The 19,963-nt window shown below is 40.1% G+C and overlaps 1 protein-coding gene across 1 annotated transcript in view; it reads left to right on the top strand.

Annotated features, from left to right (window-relative positions):
* Positions 1-19,963, top strand: part of MACC1 (MET transcriptional regulator MACC1) — a 68,184-nt gene that overhangs the window by 25,915 nt on the left and 22,306 nt on the right. Inside the window, exon 2 of the mRNA XM_073581447.1 lies at positions 15,891-16,000. Within this exon, the coding sequence (XP_073437548.1) occupies positions 15,895-16,000 (106 nt within the window). The 5' untranslated portion in view covers positions 15,891-15,894. The remainder of the gene's footprint in view (positions 1-15,890; positions 16,001-19,963) is intronic.

The following is a 19,963-nucleotide window of genomic DNA, read 5'->3' as shown; positions in this document are numbered from 1 at the left end:
ATCCAGGGATGGAGAACCTTTTTTCCTGCCAAGGGCCATTTCAATATTTATGCCATCCTTTGGTGGCTGTACAGAATTATCAGCTTGAAAATTATTCTGCTTTATTTAGTCAAATATTTAATTAAGTCACCCCTAATGTGATGGTTGGAACTACTTCTCTTTGGTACGGCTTTACCTCCTAAATTCAATGATGATGCAGCTACTCGCAGCTGCGCAATCATTTTTAGTAATTTGTGAACATTAGTTATTGGTGGCCTAGCATTCACCATTGCAGTGTGTGGAAACTAAGACTATAGAACATGGGCTTATGGAAAGCCATCTGTAAGGACCTAAACACTACGACTTGGCAACCAAAACATCGTACAAACACAACAATGCCCAAAGTACGAACTGTAAGAAAACTGATGGCTGTAAATATCTCAGGTCTCCAATTCTGCTTGTAAGACTACATCATAGATTATTTTTATATTAAAACCTGTATGTATGGCTACAGTATTTAATATATAAGTGACTGTAGATAAATAGGGTCTGATTTATTATTGCATTTACATCTGATTTTCTTTTTGTTTGTTTTTTAGCTCTGGTTCTTTTTTTTTTTATCTTTGTTGGCACCAAATTCATCTTTCCATTTGTGCTTAGCTTGTTAGCCCATTTTCTGTGTTCACCTGCTTTTTTACTCGATATTTTTTACCCGATTTATCATTTGCAACTTTTCGAAAAGTCACAAATGTACTCAAATCGATCACCCCCTATGGAGTCGTTTGAAATGTACCAGAAACTTATGAGCAAGTTTTGCATCCCTTTAGCTCTAAAAAGTCACAAAATGAGTTAAAAGCAGAAAAAAAAATCATTTGGCGCAAAATATGTCAGCGAATACCACAAGATAAAAAAAAAGAAAAAGTGACTTAAATGATTAATTGAGCCCTCAACGTGCAGGGTGGGTGGCGAGAGAAACACCGGATTTGTTTTAAAATGTCCGGTTTTTAGACTTGATCCTCTCCATCTCCCTTGGCCTTGGTACCATTGAACAGTCTGTACTTGATATACGTCTGCCATTTTCCACATTTAGCACAGCTATTCCTTACCCATATACAGTGGGGAAAAAAAGTTTTTAGTCAGTCAGCAATAGTGCAAGTTCCACCACTTAAAAAGATGAGAGGTGTCTGTAATTTACATCATAGGTAGACCTCAACTATGGGAGACAAACTGAGAAAAAAAAATCCAGAAAATCACATTGTCTGTTTTTTTTTCATTTTATTTGCATATTATGGTGGAAAATAAGTATTTGGTCAGAAACAAGCAATCAAGATTTCTGGCTCTCACAGACCTGTAACTTCTTCTTTAAGAGTCTCCTCTTTCCTCCACTCATTACCTGTAGTAATGGCACCTGTTTAAACTTGTTATCAGTATAAAAAGACACCTGTGCACACCCTCAAACAGTCTGACTCCAAACTCCACTATGGTGAAGACCAAAGAGCTGTCAAAGGACACCAGAAACAAAATTGTAGCCCTGCACCAGGCTGGGAAGACTGAATCTGCAATAGCCAACCAGCTTGGAGTGAAGAAATCAACTGTGGGAGCAATAATTAGAAAATGGAAGACATACAAGACCACTGATAATCTCCCTCGATCTGGTGCTCCACGCAAAATCCCACCCCGTGGGGTCAGAATGATCACAAGAACGGTGAGCAAAAATCCCAGAACCACGCGGGGGGACCTAGTGAATGAACTGCAGAGAGCTGGGACCAATGTAACAAGGCCTACCATAAGTAACACACTACGCCACCATGGACTCAGATCCTGCAGTGCCAGACGTGTCCCACTGCTTAAGCCTGTACATGTCCGGGCCCGTCTGAAGTTTGCTAGAGAGCATTTGGATGATCCAGAGGAGTTTTGGGAGAATGTCCTAGGGTCTGATGAAACCAAACTGGAACTGTTTGGTAGAAACACAACTTGTCGTGTTTGGAGGAAAAAGAATACTGAGTTGCATCCATCAAACACCATACCTACTGTAAAGCATGGTGGTGGAAACATCATGCTTTGGGGCTGTTTCTCTGCAAAGGGGCCAGGACGACTGATCCGGGTACATGAAAGAATGAATGGGGCCATGTATCATGAGATTTTGAGTGCAAACCTCCTTCCATCAGCAAGGGCATTGAAGATGAAACGTGGCTGGGTCTTTCAACATGACAATGATCCAAAGCACACCGCCAGGGCAACGAAGGAGTGGCTTCGTAAGAAGCATTTCAAGGTCCTGGAGTGGCCTAGCCAGTCTCCAGATCTCAACCCTATAGAAAACCTTTGGAGGGAGTTGAAAGTCCGTGTTGCCAAGCGAAAAGCCAAAAACATCACTGCTCTAGAGGAGATCTGCATGGAGGAATGGGCCAACATACCAACAACAGTGTGTGGCAACCTTGTGAAGACTTACAGAAAACGTTTGACCTCTGTCATTGCCAACAAAGGATATATCACAAAGTATTGAGATGAAATTTTGTTTCTGACCAAATACTTATTTTCCACCATAATATGCAAATAAAATGAAAAAAAACAGACAATGTGATTTTCTGGATTTTTTTTTCTCAGTTTGTCTCCCATAGTTGAAGTCTACCTATGATGTAAATTACAGACGCCTCTCATCTTTTTAAGTGGTGGAACTTGCACTATTGCTGACTGACTAAATACTTTTTTTCCCCACTGTATCTATATCTACTGTATTTTCACTTTACAAATCATAAGAGAACTTATATCAGCCACGATATGGAGAATAAAAGCCACCAATGTCAAAGGTGAAAGCTCTTGATGCTGACGGTGGTCCTTGTAAGTGCCCATTGTGAAGCTGCAGGTGTTAGTTCCAGCTACAAAGGCTCACACTATTGTGTTGAGTAAATCCTGCACCTGCTTTTTTACAGGAATATATTCAAAAGCAAGCTACGTAAAAAGTAAAGTCAACTGCTCCGCCATAGACACGTGCCTTTATCTTACGTTTTATTAGATTAGAAAAGGTGACAGATGGATTCCATGTGGCAACGTTCTGCAGACATGGAAGGGGCATGTTTTTTTCATTACACAGTTAAAAAAATAAAACTTGTAGAGGAACTAATACGTTTTCTGAGCATTATGCAGCTTAACACCTTAGTGACCTAACCAATTTTGACCTTAATGACCAGATAGTGTTAATTTATGTGGTAATAACTCCGGAACACTTCAACGGATCCCACAGATTCTGAAATGGTTTGTTTTTTCCCATGACATCTTGTACTTCATGTTAGTGGTAAATTTTGGTCAATATGATTTATGTATATTTATGAAAATATTGAATTTTTGCAACAAATTTCAAAATTTTAACAGTTTTCAAAATTTAAATTTATATGCCCTTAAATCAGATAGTTCTACCACACAAAATAATTAACAAATAACATTTCCCATATGGCTACTTTACATCTGCATCATTTTTGAAACATAATTTTTCTTTTTTAGGATGTTAGAGGGATTTTAACTTTAACAGCAATTTCTCATTTATGGCGATACCCCACATGTAGTCAAAAAGTTCTGTTTGGACAAATGCCAGGGCTTGGAACAGAAAGGGCACAATTTGAATTTTGGAACACAAATTTTGCTCTCTTTGGAATAGATTGTCATATTTGCAGAGCCCGTGTGATTCAAAAACAACAGGAAACCCCCATAAATGTCTTTTTTGTAAATTATACCCTCTAATGTATTTATCTAGAGAGGTAGTGAATACCACCATATTTTATGCAGTTGATGCAATACAAGTTTGAAAAATCACAATTTAAATTTTTTTCACTGTCGCTTTCATGAATCTTTTTGTACGTTCTGGGAACACATCTCAAATTTTATTGCACTAGTTTTTGTAGTAACTGCCGGTGAAGAAATGGCATCATTAGTTCCCAGATAACTTTTCCCTGGTTGCCAATTGTCTGGGGGCAGTTTGGTGGGTTTACTTAGCGATCCCTACCTTCATAAGTTAGAAAGGTGCACATGTACCTTGTTGCACATTTTGTATAATTTGACACTGTATTTGGCAAGCTTGGAGGGAATAATCTCACGGAATGACAGACAGCCCTTGAAACTCATGACAGACTTGTCGACTACAACATTTTGCTCTAGGGTATAGGAATGCAAATGCAGGGGTGCTGTGGACAGATTCTGTTGCCCAGTAGGAACTGAAAGTGGATTTTTTTTTTACTAAACTTATGTTGATGGTAAGGCCCAAAAAATGTTATATTTCAGGGAAATTTGTGGGGATCCATGAACGGGAATGAAAGGATGTGGGCTTTTGGGAAATATATTGTTGGGCATATAAAGTGGTTAGGTGGGCAGTTAATTGTAGGACTTCTGGGGTAACACAAATTTGGAAAAATGAAAAGGGACTACAATTGTTGATATCTAATTTTATTGTATTTTAGGATCTGTCACAAAGATGAAAAGTCAGGGACCAATAGAAAGAATCCCTGCTGTGGGAGCGTGCCGGCTGGCACACTTTTGGCGTTGCACTGCCCATGTGCCCGCCATTTTGTTTTAGGATAAGGAGGAAGAGGGCCAGGAGATGGCGTCACCAGTACTGATGTACCATGGGGGGCCTGGAGACATCATTTCGCTTCTGACATGTTAGATCATGTCAGAGGAGAGAAAAATGATTTTTAAATCAGGCTTTACTTTTTTAACGTGATCACCGTTGTTTGATGAATAACAGTGACCGAGTGACAGAGGACTGGAAAAATCATCACTCATCATGTTCTCCATGGTCTCAGCTGCCCCAGTATCTGAAATCTTGGAGATTTTCCAATGTTGAGAGGATGCTATTGACTTATTTCTCAGTGCTGTTAAAAAGCGTTGATGAGGAATAAGGCCCTTAACTGCAACCATTAAAAGGCATATCAGCGGTCATTAAAGGGTTAAAGGGAATCTGTCACCCTTTTTTTGGCATTTCAGCTGCCGGCATAGACATCGGGGGCTTATCTACAGCATTCTGTAATGCTGTAGATAAGCCCCCGATGTAACCTGAAAGAGAAGAATAACACTTTATATTATACTCATGGAGGTGGGCGGTCCGGTCCGATGGGTGTCGCCATCCCGTCCGGTGCCTCCCTTCTTCATGCGATGATGTCCTCTTCTCCCATCCTGTAATGGCTCAGGCGCAAGCGCACTGCTCTGCCCTGTTGAGGGCAGAGCAGAGTCTAGCAGTGCGCAGGCGTCGGGAGAGGTCTGGCGCCTGCGCACTGCAGAATTCTGCTCTGCCCTCAACAGGGCAGAGCAATGCGCCTGCGCCGGAGCCATTTCAGGATGGGAGAAGAGGACGTCATCGCATGAAGAAGGGAGGCGTCGGACCGGACCGCAACACCCATCAGACCGGACCGCCCACCTCGGTGAGTATAATATAACGTGTTTTTCTTCTCTTTCAGGTTACATCGGGGGCTTATCTACAGCATTACAGAATGCTGTAGATAATCCCCCGATGTCTATGCCGGCAGCTAATAGGGCAAAAAAAGGGTGACAGATTCCCTTTAAGGAACTTTGTATTAAAAAACATTTAAAAATCTAAAACAAAAACTTGTATTGTTGTATAAAATGGGGGTTTCTTGGCATACCTTTTCACTCCTATGGTGTTCTATCAAAAAACATTTAAACAACTAAAAAATTCAAACTCTCCTACTGGCACAAAGGGTACATGTCAAAAAATTTCCACTCACCATAGAACTCATGGCATCCACACTTAGAACATATAGCACACATTCGGGACTTCTGTAAGGCCGGAGTCACAGTAGAGAGAAATACAGACGAGTGCTCTGTGAGAAAAAAATTGCATAGCACTAGGACCAATATTAATCTATGCGGCAGCTCCCATCATCTTGTGAGCAGACACATGGATGTTAGTGACTGTCCTGTCATTTCTACCTGTTGTTTATTCCATTGGCACAGCAGCAAGAGAAATTGAATCACAATCAGTGTTGATGTCTCAGAAGTGTGACTGACTTGGAGTTACATTATGTTGTTTAAGTGTTCCCTTTATTTTTTTGAGCAGTACAGTGTGTGTGTGTGTATATATATATATATATATATATATATATATATATACATATAGTCAGTGATACACACATACAGTGTATATATATATATATATATATATATATATATATATTTCATAGAGATATAGATAGCAGAAAAGGTTAAAATTCAATTGTCAGCAACTGTAAAATCGTTACAGATCCCAACAGGAAATGAGTCATGGTTTACATATAGTAAACCATTGCATATCCATTTTTTATGTCCCTCACTAATAATGTTAGTAGTGTATGTGTGTAAAATTTTGGAGCTGTAGGTGTCACGGAAAAAACTGTCATGGGCTCCTGCCCAATTTTCTCCGCCAGAGAGGGCATGCCTGTGACTGAGGGCAGATATTAATAGCCAAGAGAGGGACCACTGTTTTTGGACCCCCCGGCTAAAAAAAAATCTGCCCCCAGCCACCCCAGAAAAGGTGCATCTGTAATTCTGGCACTTACCCGCTCTCTTCCCATTGCCCTGTAGCAGGTGGCATATGGGGTAATAAGGGGTTAATGTCACCTTGCTATTGTAAGGTTACATTAACCCTGGTTAATAATGGAGAGGTGTCAATAAGACACCTATTCATTATTAATCCACTAGTCAGAAAGGGGTTAAAAAACACTCACACATTAAGGAAAAAGAAATTTAATGAAATAAACACACATTTTTTACATCTTTATACACTCCTAATCCATTCGAAGCCAACATTCTCCTGAAAAAAAAAATCCAAAATAAAAAAGCAACAATATCCCATACCTGTCAGCCGTACAGTCATGTCCCACGCCACAATCCATATGAAGGGGTTAAATAGTTTACAACTGGGACTGGTGCTAATGCTACCGGCCCAGCTGTAAACCACGGAGGAATGACTGAGAAGCTGCCTACGCAGCCTCCCCGCCTGACCGGAGATGAACTGATTAGCGTGGGAAAGTTTCTGAATATTTTCCCACACTCGTGAGTTCACCTCAGGTCAGGCGGGGAGGCTGCGCAGCCTCACTGTGAAAAATGAGGATGAATGAACTCATGGAGATCAACATCCAACACTGCGGAGACACCATCACATGTTTCTCAGCACAGTGATTCTAGGGCAATGCCCCCACCCTTATGGGAAATATGTAAATATATGCAAAACACAAGCCGCGGAGACACCATCACATGTTTCTCAACGCAAGCAATGACTAGCCAGGTCTTTCCCTGGGAAGGAACAACCACGGGAAGGACAGTCTCCAGTGAAGGAAACCACCTATGCCAAACCATGGTATCCATCCACAGACAGCTGTTTCGGGGTATTTCCCCTCATCAGTGTGGAATAGGAAACTGGGCAGTAGGAACAATGCCTAGTAGAAGACTGTGAAAAATGAGGATGAATGAACTCATATATTTACATATTTCCCATCTAGATGTGTGGTGAGTACTTTGAACCCCCAAGTGCTTGACAGAAGTTTATAATGTAGAGCCATAAAAATAAAAAAATGATATTTTTTCCGCAAAAATATATTTTTGCCCCCAATTTTTTATTTTCCCAAGGGTTACAGAAGAAATTGGACCCCAGAAGTTATTTGTCCTGAGTACGCTGATATCCCATATGTGGGGATAAACCACTGTTTGGGCACATTGCAGAACTCAGAAGGCGAGGAGTGCAAGATTTTATTGTTGTGGTTTGCAGGTACCATGACCCACTGGGAGAGCCCATGAGGTGCCAAAACAGCAGAACCCCCTCATGTCATCCATGTGACACGCATCGGTGCTGGGGAAGAAGCGTTACAGTAAGCGCTGTTCCCCGGCTGCAGGTGCTGAACATGGCTCTCATCATTCTCCCCTGCTCTGTCAGTGATCAGCGCAAGCAGGGGAGAATGATGAGAGTTATATTTAAGTAATAAAAGAGACAGCAGGCAGTGGCTGTTGGGACTATAACTTCCATCAGCCTACAACTGCTGCTGCTAATAACAGTGACAGCAGGAAAGGCAGATGGGAGTATTCATCTGCCACTCTTGCGCTGTAAATAAATATGGTAAGAGGGAAGAGCTGGGCAAAGCGCCATAACAGAATTGGCGCTTCTAATAGATGAGCCTTTTCTGGGCAGCTGCGGGCTGCTATTTGTATGGGAGTAATAGTCCCATCAGCCGCCGCCTGTTGTCTCTTTTATTACTTAAATGTAACTTTCATCATTCTCTCCTGCTCTCACTGTTCGCCGGCAGAGCAGAGGAGAATCATGAGAGCCGTATTCAGCACCCGGCGCCGAAAAACAGCGCTTAATGTAACACTTCTTCCCTAGCGCCCATCCTTGTGGTACTGATGTGGCACACGCATGCCACTCGTGTGCCTCAAGTACAACACACACGGACACTGACATCTTCGGTATCGGAAATATCAGGACGTGTGGAAGAGGAGTTATAGCGGGTTTTTATGTTTTGCTGCTGTCACATACTAAAAGACGCTTTTTATTGCAAAAAATAGTTTTTGCATCACCATATTTTGAGAGCTATAATTTTTCCATATTTTGGCCCACAGACTCATGTGAGGTCTTGTTTTTTGCGGAAAGAGTTGACGTTTTTATTGGTACCATTTTCGGGCACATGACAGTTTTTGTTCACTTTCTATTCTGATTTTTTGGAGGCAGAATGAACAAAAAACCAGCAAAAACGAACAAAACCCTTACCATGTGTCAGCGTTGACCTCAGTGTGTGAATAAGGGCAGACAAAAAAGACAGGGTCCCAACCTGTTGACACCAGTCTGGGGAAGCCTTTAACTGTAATTTACAGCTCAGGAGAGGGAGGCCACACCCCGGCTTGCACAGAATACTAAAATACAATGAAAAAACACTAAAATTGAGCTTGGTTTAAAATGGTATATATGCAGCATATAAATGCATATTCACATTGGCCATAAGGCATACAAAACCTACAAGAAAATGAGCAAAACCCTGCTGTAACTAAATAAATAAAAAGCAAAAGTGCATTTAAATAACACTGGTTTCTTAGGAATAAATGTACAGTTTATAGAGAGACTTAAGAGTCCCTATGTGCTAATTTATTTGATGGAACATCTTATTAGAACAAAGTTGCTAGAAATTTTAAGTGTTGCAGATCATGTACATTTTTTCATGGCACATTTACAAGGAGTCCTAAACTGTTTGCATCTCTGAGGACTCGGTGAACTTCTAAGTAATGCTCATGAATTATGCAGTTTAGATGGAACGAGTCATTCTACTTTACTAAATTCTTTGATGAACGCCACTTGCCTCAGGCCCAATTGACATTCAAACATAACGTTTGTCTTTAAGAAATCCATGCTGCATAATGCATACCAGCCTTACAGACACTGCACAAATGAAGACCTTACCTCCCCACATCCTGTCACCTTGAGTATTAATAATAATAATCTTTAGTTTTATATAGCGCTAACATATTCCGCAGCGCTTTACAATTTGCACACATTTTCATCACTGAACAAATCACTCACAATCTAAATTCCCTATCAGTATGTCTTTGAAGTGTGGGAGGAAACCGGAGTACCCAGAGGAAACCCACGCAAACACGGGGAGAACATACAAACTCGTTGCAGATGTTGTCCTTGGTGGGATTCGAACCCAGGACCCCAGAGCTGCAAGGCTGCAGTGCTAACCACTGAGCCACCGTGCTGCCCTATTGGGTTCGTGCTTCTTTTAACATCTACTGTAGTATAGCAACTAACATTCTCGAAAAACAAGAGAGGCCCCAACATCATGGCTAGTACAGTAACATGAGAAAAAGGATGGCTGTGACAGTATACAGAGTCTACAGAGACCAATGTAGATGTCAGTACAATTGTTCAGGGGCACTTCCCTGCAAGACCTTTGCAGGGAAGTTCCCTCTCTCCTTTTATATCAGGCTCTACTCCTGCTCTGAAGTTGACTGACGCTGTAATTGTGATCCCCAATGTTACTCATGGCTCTGTAGTGGCAAATCCTCTGCTTCAGTCTGCTGTCGCTTTCCTTCCAATATGCAACACAAACATAAGAGAGGGGGAAGTATGCAATACAACTCCCACAAACAGAGAAGGTTGTGGCCTGGACATCTGTTGGGTTTGGGAGGTTAAGGATATGTCCTTTCATGGTAGCTGCTGTCGACACAGTTTCTTCATTCATCACAGTGGGTAACTAAGTGACGTGCTTGCTTAGTTACCCGATATTTACCTTGGATACCAGCGTCCTCGCTGGTCCTGATCGCTGGTGAAATCTGCCTGTTTGACAGCTCACCAGCGATCATGTAGCGAGGCAACAGCGATCCTGACAAGGTCATATCGTTGTTGGGATCGCTGGTGCATCGTTTAGTGTGACGGGACCCTTAAACATCAGTCCTTTAAGTTCATGGAGTGCAGTTCTTGACCACCAATATATTCCAGGGTATCTGATCCATGTCTATCTCGGTAAATACCAAAACAAAATTAGGTAGTTGGTTTATTTTTTATCAAATTAAGCCATGGAGCCATCAATCTATTCTCCCATTGGAATGATAAAGTTGGCATGACATGGTGGTCACTCCCGACCCTGTGTCAATTAGGCTAGCTATATATTGCCCATTTAAAATTGCTTGAATGATAAGGTACTACCTTGTTAACTCCATAGTCCCCTGTATACAGGCTAAGCTATAAATGAAATGGAGAATTGCATATAATCTAATATGGATTTGGGTGGCCAGCCACTTTATGCTTGTTGTATTTGCTCTATGTAATTGCCTATTTACTTATTGCAGTAATGAAGAAACCTTGATGGTGTATTTTTTATCCATCTCAACGCATTTCAGTCTGGACTGGTGCCATTTTTAAAGTAAAAAAATGGACAATTTACCTTAAAAAGGCACCTCAATGCCTTAATGTCGTTAGTGTGAATAAATGCCTTAATTGTATACCCTTGAGGCTTCTGATTCCCCTGGAAGTCTGTCTTAGGAGAGAGTTAGAGAAAGAGGTAGCACTCTGCTTTCTTTGGTGGCCCCCTAGCCCTTTCTATGGCCATTTTACAGCACCAAGTTTGGGCCCCATTGACTTTTATGGGTTTTGGGCACCGTTCTGGTACCTGAATTGCCTTTGGTAGATCGGTCAAGCCAGGCAAACCCGAACATCCACGGGTCTGCTCATCTCCACTGTAATTGCATATTTAGGCACACACTCATATTATGAAGCATAATCCCATGGTGTAGAGAGAAGCAAGCTCATTTAAATTTGCGGGAAAATTTAGAAAACATTTAACTCTTTTAATGACTGAGGTTTTGTTGGTGTAGACCATTGACATGTAGAATCCAAACATTTGCACACTTATAATGGAGACACAGAAGGGAGATGATATCACAAAGATATCAAGATTGTTTTCTGCAACTGGAATTTCATGATTTTCTACATCTTGCCGTGTGACATGACAGCTGTAGGGTGTGTACTTTTGAGTCTACAAGTCTGTACTTAACAGTGACTCCACGTGACCTGTTTGGTGTCCGTGTCTTACAAACTAATAATTATCAACCTAGAAGTTGTTGGTTGATTTGTATAGGTTATCATCTTGCTCAAGCCATAGTGGTTATGCCTCCCGCGCATGCCAGACATGTGTGTAATGTGCCTATATGAGATCATGCAGAGTCCCTGCAGCTTTGTGGGTAAGTTGTGTGTTGATATAATGCCTCCATAAGCCACTGAATATAGATTAATCTAGTGAGCTCACCATCACCTTTCGCTCCCATAGTTGAGTGGTGGCCTTTAAACCTGTTCTGGGTTATTTGAACTTACAATATTAGTGCGTTCCTGTCATCAATGCCGTCTGTGAAGGGGTAAATTTATTTCAATAGCTAAGCCGTTCCCTCCCCTTTTTTATTACAAGTGGAGGGGGCTGGCTTAGTCACTAAAATTAGCAAATCATTCCCCTTCACAGCGCCAACACAGAAATGTGCCAACACAGAAAGCTTTCTCCGGTGTCTAACATAAGATGGAGGTGAAGCTGCAAGCATTGATAATTTAAGATCATGGCAGCTTTCTAAATTCAAGTATAGTAGTACATAATATTTCTTTATAGTTCCCATTGAGAACCTGTGATCAATCCTCAAAAGTGGGTGTACAAACAAAGACACAGAAATTGTGATGAACTCCAAGCACTGATAAGGCAAGAAGGGGCGCTCATCGGTCACGTTTAGGGTAGGTTCAGAGCAGTGTATTTTTGGTCATGAGTGTGATCTGACAAAACATGGGATCGCACTTGGACCAATGTTAGTCTATGGGGCTGTACACATGTCCAATATTTCCCTCAGACAGAGACTGTCATAGGAAAAATTTTCTTCATGCCCAAGATTGATCCGATATACACCCATTAAGTGGTCCTTACATAGTCCTATAGTCATGCCGCTAGACTAAGGCCATGTTCACACAGCATATTTTTGATCCATATTTCGCATCAGTATCTGTAAGCCAAAACCAGGAGTGGGTGATAAATACAGAAGTGGTGACGTGTTTCTATTATACTTTTCCTCTGATTGTTCTACTCCTGGTTTTGGCTTACAAATACTGATGTAAAATGCTGAAGAAATACTGAACGTGTGAATATGGCCTAAGAATGACATAATGCAGTCATGTGATTTTATAACCATTAAATTGATGTCTGTGTGATTTTTTTTTTTAGCTCGAGAAGCTGGTATAAATTATTATGATTGTCATTATTAGTATTTTACGCTTTAACTATAGTTGTTACAAATGTTGTCGCATCAGTATTTTAAGCTGTACACATTCTGTTTATCGCTCATAGTCTAAACGACTAATTATAGCTTTACAACGTGTCCGTAAAAAAGGTTGGCCTTCTGTGATTTTTGGATAGGTTGTCCAGAGAAATAAAATAATTCTAAAATTGTTAGTAATATTAGTTATGGCTCTCTACAAAGTTTGAAAAAGTGCAATGCTGTAAAACAGGCATATGGCTGATCACTCAGCTGTAAACTGCTACTTGTAACAAAAATAAGGGTCTAGTTTCCAAAAGTCGCTTGACCAATTAATTGTCTTAAATCAACCAATCAGACCTCATGTTTCATCTTTAAAACTGTTCTGAAGAAAAAAATCTGAGCTCTGATTGGTTGCTGGTTTTCTGTTTGATGGTTTGGTAAAAGAGGTGCAATGCTTGTAAAAGAATGTGAAATTGTCCAATAATATCCAAAAGTGATCAAACAAGAATCCAACACAAATGTCAAAATGTGGTTCTTGACCTTAGATCTAGTAGACGTGGCAGCGAGTCTACATTGTGATGTGGTGGTCTCATCCGGGATATTCCTTTTGAAAATAATGATGCTGCTGAGTTAGGTTGTTCACTCCCACGAGCATCGGCACTAGCAATTTGCTTATATTGCTAAAGCAAGCTGTGCCATATTACATGGTGGTCATAAACTAGATGAATGGTTACCCATATGTTACAAGGACACCTGGAGTCTGCCACAACAGGAGGGTTCCAAGCTAATAGAGCATGTGCCAGAGGTTGTCCTTGTGACACCACTATTTAAAATTGTGGACAACATAATCATGCAACCCCAGTCCTAATCAGTCTGAAGACAAGAGGCTTACAGCATATTTAGTGCTTAATTAAAGGGTTATTCTCAAGGTGCTTCTTGAGCACCATACAGCTCTCCAGTCTCTTTCACTTCCTTGCTTCTTGGGAGTAGGCAATCCTTTTTGAGTGACAGTTCTGGTTCAGTAACCTTGTTCTACTGCTGAGTTAATGCTACTATGATGCATTAACAGTATGGCAATGCTTGCTATGAAGTAGACACTTTTATTAATATATTTTCATATGGAGATAACAAGGTCTTTGAATGAGTGATTAGGAGAACTGCTCTGGAAAATGCTGATGCTAGGGGCTGGTAGTTTTGCAAGACTGATAACAGCAGCTGGTCAGTAGCTGAGGGTGTGGTAAACAGCTGACTGTTCCATAGAACTCAATGGACTGGAGAGAGACAATTGGTTTCTCAGGAGTTAACTCCTCAGCCTGAAAGATAAAAACTGTACATACTAAAGGTAGGATAAAAACAATGAAGAAGCACCCTGCAGTAAGTAAATAAATAGCAGTAATACATGTAAATAGCATAAGGTACTTAGTTGTGTCGACTAATAGTTCTGTTATTTACATGCACTACTACTGTTTACTTACTACAGGGTATTTGTTACCGTAATTGTTTTTATCACAGCTTTTAATGGCCACAGTGTGAATATGCACCTGCAGATTTCACTTTCAACAATAGGGGTGCTGGCCCATTTCTTCAGTTTTACTTTGCATATTTGCAAGGTTCTGGTGGTCATTCCTATGGGTTGTGCACTGTGTAAGATAAAAACTCTCATAGCAGGATAATAAAAGCTGATAGAAAAAACAAATAAAAATAGCAAGTTAATTACATGCTTAGTAACATACTTGCTTATTTTTACGTGCTCTAACTATACCAATTTAATACAATGAGAATATCCCTTTAAAATCTGTTACCAAATGCCAAATTGGACCATATAGACTTACTAGAGAGGGGGCTTCACTCTTATGAGCCAGAGCAGAGGACTTATGCCGGGGTCAGACTTGCGAGAAACTCGCACGAGTCTTGCATCTTAATACCCGGCACTGCCGCCAGCACTCGGGACCGGAGTGCGCGGCTGCATAGAAATACTCTGGTCCCAAGTGCAGGCGGCAGTGCCGGGTATTAAGATGCGAGACTCATGGGAGTTTCTCGCAAGTCTGACCCCGGCCTTAAAAGGCCTGTCTGTGATGATTTTTATTTAACAGAACTAAGGAAAAACCAAATCGTCAATAAGTATAAAGTAAGTGGCATAACCACAATAAATGACCCAGATGTATAAAAAAATTGTAGATTTTGCATATTTTCTTATATTTCCTATTTTATTCAGTTTCTGACCACTAATGAAGACCCTATTTAGTGTGAGAAATGCAGGAAGACATTCACATAGGGATTGTTGTAAAGTTATATATAACAGGTAGGATCCGGTATGGGGTGGCTTTTTCAGGGGCTTGCTCTTTTTTTTCTGATGACCTCATTTGATATCCTTTTTACACTGGAGTTTCCCTCATCCTGACACCTCAGCACTAAACACTTTATGATAGATTATTGTTCCACTCCTTGTACGCACTTTACATCCATGTTTGATAGTAAACCACCATTCTTTGTCCATGATTTTTTTTCATGAGAATCGCACCTTTTGGCCTGAATACTTTGCAGCATTTTCTGCTTATGGCCAATTCTCTTATATGGGTGTTCGGCCTTGTTTTTAATTAACTATTTTTATACACATTGATTTTTTTTTTGTTGTTGCTCCCATTATCATTCCTGTATTTTATTATAACTACTAGACATTATGTTATTACCGTACTATCTTTGGACTTAATGGTCGGTTTTCTTTTCTTGTTTTTCCTTTGGCATACTCCGATTGTCCACATTTAACTACATATGGTCCAGTCTTTCGGTTGCAGGGCTATTATTTAAAATCACAGAATATGTTGATTACGTTCATATCTTGGCACCCTGCCTCTGTTAGCAGTCCGTTCTGATTTTTCCCGATAATACTGTAGAATGTAAGCCCGCAAGGGCAGGGTCCTCTCCCCTCTCTATCAGTCTGTGATTGTAAGTTTGTTTGCTGTAAGTGATATCTGTAATCTGTATGTAACCCCTTCTCATGTACAGCACCATGGAATCAATGGTGCCATAGAAATAAATAATAATAATAACATTGCAAACAGTTACCGCACGATAGGAGTTAGAAGTGAAGTCAGGTTTCTATGACATGGTTTAGTGCAAACTTTAATGAATTTGCTATGTATCTCATTTGGCAGGAAAATGTCAAGGCGGCAACAGTCTTTTCGCTCTGGTGGCATTTCAAGAAGCAAATCGGAAGGAACACTCATTGATCTTGATGGGCCAAGTGCCCCTACAAACAATCCAGGTAAGCACAAGTATCTGGATTTTATTTTTTCTGCATGTTGCACCATTCCCATTATGATACATTATTTGGTCACTGCACTTTCAGGTATTCTGATCTTATTTGATAGAAATCCCTGCCTTTTTATTAATAAAAAAGTTACACTGAACATTTTTTCAAGTATGAGTAGTTAAAAAAATGCATTTAAAGGCCTGTGCAAATGACTGTGTGTTTTCTCATATGAGAGAATTGGGTGGATTATGCAAATGGCACGCTGATCAAACTCTGATCAAAGTGTGATCATAGTGTACTCTGATTCCCTAAGATGAGAAAATGGAGAATATAATTTCTCTGTCTTCTCCATTCTGTCCGAACTTGGAAATCATAATGCGCTCAGATGTCATACTAGTGCAGTCCGATGTTTCTACGGACTCATTGGCTTATTTGGCCAAGTGCAATCGGAATTTCGGATCAAACTCTGGTATTCAGCGAATTTGACATGTGCAAAGCACAGTAGTTTGCACTATAGAAACAGAAAAGCGCAAATAGGGTCTTATCCGATGATAAGATTATAGAAATATATAAATTCTACTCACCCGTTGTCAGAGAGAAAAGGCACATAGGATTAATGATAAGCTGCTGCACGTCCAAGGGTCAGATAAATGACCGCCGAAGTATAAAATCCAATGGAGCTATTTTTGGACTTCGTGCGCTGCTTTAATAACATGCAAGATTACAGTTGAGATGAAAGATCAATGTTTTTATTCCCAACGCGTTTCGAAGTATGAGCTACTTCTTCCTCAGGGGATGACAGAGAGATGTCTGCTATCTCAGTGTATGATTCTTTGCTTACGTTCTGACTATTCTCTGTCTGCTCCTCTGGTACCGTGCCGCCCTCTCGGTGTATGACCCCTCGTTTGTCTGACCTGAGTTTCCCTAGCCTGTACTCCAGGATTCCTGTAATAGAATCCTACAGTCATCTCCTGCAACAGGATGCAAAGCCACGCCCCCTGTGGTCACATGATCGTAGGTCCTTGTACTTCTTTCTATCTTCAGTATCGCAGGTCCTGTTGTCTGTAGCTTCGGACCCCGGGCCCCTGTAGTCTGGGTGAGCTACCCTGCTCAGCCACAGCAGTCCGCCAGCGTTGACAGGATCCTGATACTAGCATTTAGCATTACAGCACTTTATTTGTCTATCGTTTACACAGTCTGGTCTATTTATTAGCATATTGCACTTTCTTTAAAATGGTGGCTAGTTCACGTCTAAGGTTTTATGTGAGCTGACTTATTTGGCTCTTTTTCTGTCCACAATATTATATTGTTCAGGATAAACAATGTGTTCCTGTTCATATTGGTGTCCAGCACTGTTTTATTAATTTTAAATTTTTGATAGAATAATAAAATTGATTTTATGGTCTATACTCTGTGGTGGTGGCTCATATACTTACTCTCGTTGTTCTGTGGTTCAATTGTATTGTGAGTTTTTGTCCTTGGAAATATTATTTTGGGACTTTTTGTGTTTCAATACTGGTTTCTGCCCCTAAAGCAATTTTTAACTTATTTTATGGTATTGGGAAAACAAGACCATTCTTTTTATCTTGTTTCTGGTGAAATAACAAGTACGCTTAAACCATTTTCCGACACATATTATTACGTCATTTGTCGGGTCCTTGTCTTTGATGCAAGCTCAGGAGCTGAACTCCGTACTCAGCTGTTACTCACATAAATGCCACCGTCCATCTTTGTCCGCTTTCCATGCAAAATATAAACCCTCACACAGCTCCATCACACCAAAAAATTAGTAATAGAACGTAAAAAATGGTGACACATGAAAATTATTATTATCTTTTATGTGACTTTCCAATTTTCTATTCACCACTAAAAAAAAAAGTTTGGTATTTTTGTAATCAGATTGACCTGGAGAATCAGGTTGACAAGTCATTCTGACCATATAATGAATCCGATGAAGTCAAAACCTAAAAAAAATTTGAAATTGCTTTTTTTTTTTGCAATCTCAACGCACTTGGAATCGAATGGCAAAAGAATGGCGCCAATGAGACCTGCAAGTCATCCCACACACAAACAAACCACAACACCTCTATTTTGTCAGGACAATTAAAAAATGATGGCTCTTAAAAAAAAAAAAAAAAAAAAAAAAAAAAAAAGGAGAGGAAAAAATAGAACTACATAAAATGTAAAATCGCCCTGTAGGGAAAGGGTTAAAGACCCAAGATTCCGATTTGGCCATTGTTCATTGTAACTGATAGCCCATAGAGTAACACAAAGATTACACTGATCTTGAGACATTCTTGTAGAAAAATAATTAACTATAGTAACTTTCTGCATTCTTTGCTCTTCAACATACGAAGAATATACAGTGAATGATATACTAAGCGTAAGAGTTCGTTGTCAGCTGTTTGCCAGCCAGCCTCCACAAAGAGTGAATGTAATATTTTTTTATATAGATACATTTAATGGAAAACTGTCGGCGTCCATGCATCACTTTCTTAGTGGCTAAGAGATAATTTATGTTGTCTCATCTGGTACTGCTTTTGGTATTTAAGCAAGACTCAAAATTATATAGAAATAGCAAAAATTGCTGCACTTTAGATATAAAGTGCTAATAATGTGAAACTCTTCCATTTTTTTTAATGAAATTAGTGATGGGTTTATAAATGTGCAAACAGTACTTTTTGTAATACCTACGAGATTTATTATTATGCAATTTCTATATTAGTATTTTTCATTTTTGTAAATGTAGAATGAAAAAAAAAGTTTTTTTTTCCGAATGTTTTGTAGCATAAAGTGCCAATAAAATAGTGTATCACATTGGGTCCCCTTTCTGTTAGGACAGGTCCAGCCGGCCGTATTATCAGTCCCAGTGCAATCCAACAAAATATTGGATTGCACCCAGACCAATGTTAGTCCATGGAGCTGTGCACATGTCCGCTTTTCTTTTTCCACGGACAGAGCTGGCCTGAGGAATAAAACGCTGCATGTCCAAGCTTGATCTGATTATCGGATCGTTCTCGGCCATGCAAGTGAATGATATTCAAAACAGGAGCAAATGCGGAGTATATAGGTTTCAAAAACTTATATTTTTATTATTGGACACAGGTAGCCAAAAAGTAAAAAAAAGTGTACAAAAAGACAAACAGACACAACAAACAGTAAAAGAATTATCTCGGACAGGGTAATATTCATAACATAGGTGAACAGAATATTTAGTATATACAGTGGGTATGGAAAGTATTCAGACCTCTTTAAATTTTTCACTTTTTGTTTCATTGCAGCCATTTGGCAAATTCTTAAATGTTAAGAATCATAGAATCATAGAATCGTAGAGTTGGAAGGGACCTCCTGGGCCATCTGGTCCAACCCCCTGCTCAAAGCAGGATTCGCTAAATCATCCCAGTCAGATGTCTGTCCAGCCTCTGTTTGAAGACTTCCATTGAAGGAGAACTCACCACTTCTCGTGGCAGCCTGTTCCACTCATTGATCACTCTAACTGTCAAAAAGTTTTTTCTAATATCTAATCTGTGTCTCCTCCCATTCAGTTTCATCCCATTGCTTCTAGTCTTTCCTTGTGCAAATGAGAATAAAGTTGATCCTTCTACAATGTGACAGCCCTTTAGATATTTGTAGACAGCTATTAAGTCTCCTCTCAGTCTTCTCTTTTGCAAACTAAACATTCCCAAATCCTGCAACCTTTCCTCATAAGACAGGGTTTGCAGACCGGTCACCATTCTGGTCGCTCTTTTCTGAACTTGCTCCAGTTTGTTGATGTCTTTTTTAAAATGTGGTGCCCAAAACTGGACACAATATTCCAGATGAGGTCTGACCAAAGAGGAGTAGAGGGAAATAATGACTTCACGTGATCTAGACTGTATGCTTCTGTTAATACATCCTAGAATTGCATTTGCCTTTTTTGCTGCTGCATCACACTGTTGACTCATATTCAGTCTGTGATCTATTAGTATACCCAAG

The sequence above is a fragment of the Dendrobates tinctorius genome, unplaced genomic scaffold, assembly GCF_039654945.1.
Source record: "Dendrobates tinctorius isolate UK_male_01 unplaced genomic scaffold, ASM3965494v1 ptg000070l, whole genome shotgun sequence".
NCBI lineage: Eukaryota > Metazoa > Chordata > Amphibia > Anura > Dendrobatidae > Dendrobates > Dendrobates tinctorius.
The sequence above is the reverse complement of the archived record's forward strand: the minus strand, read 5'-3'. Positions and strand labels throughout refer to the sequence as shown.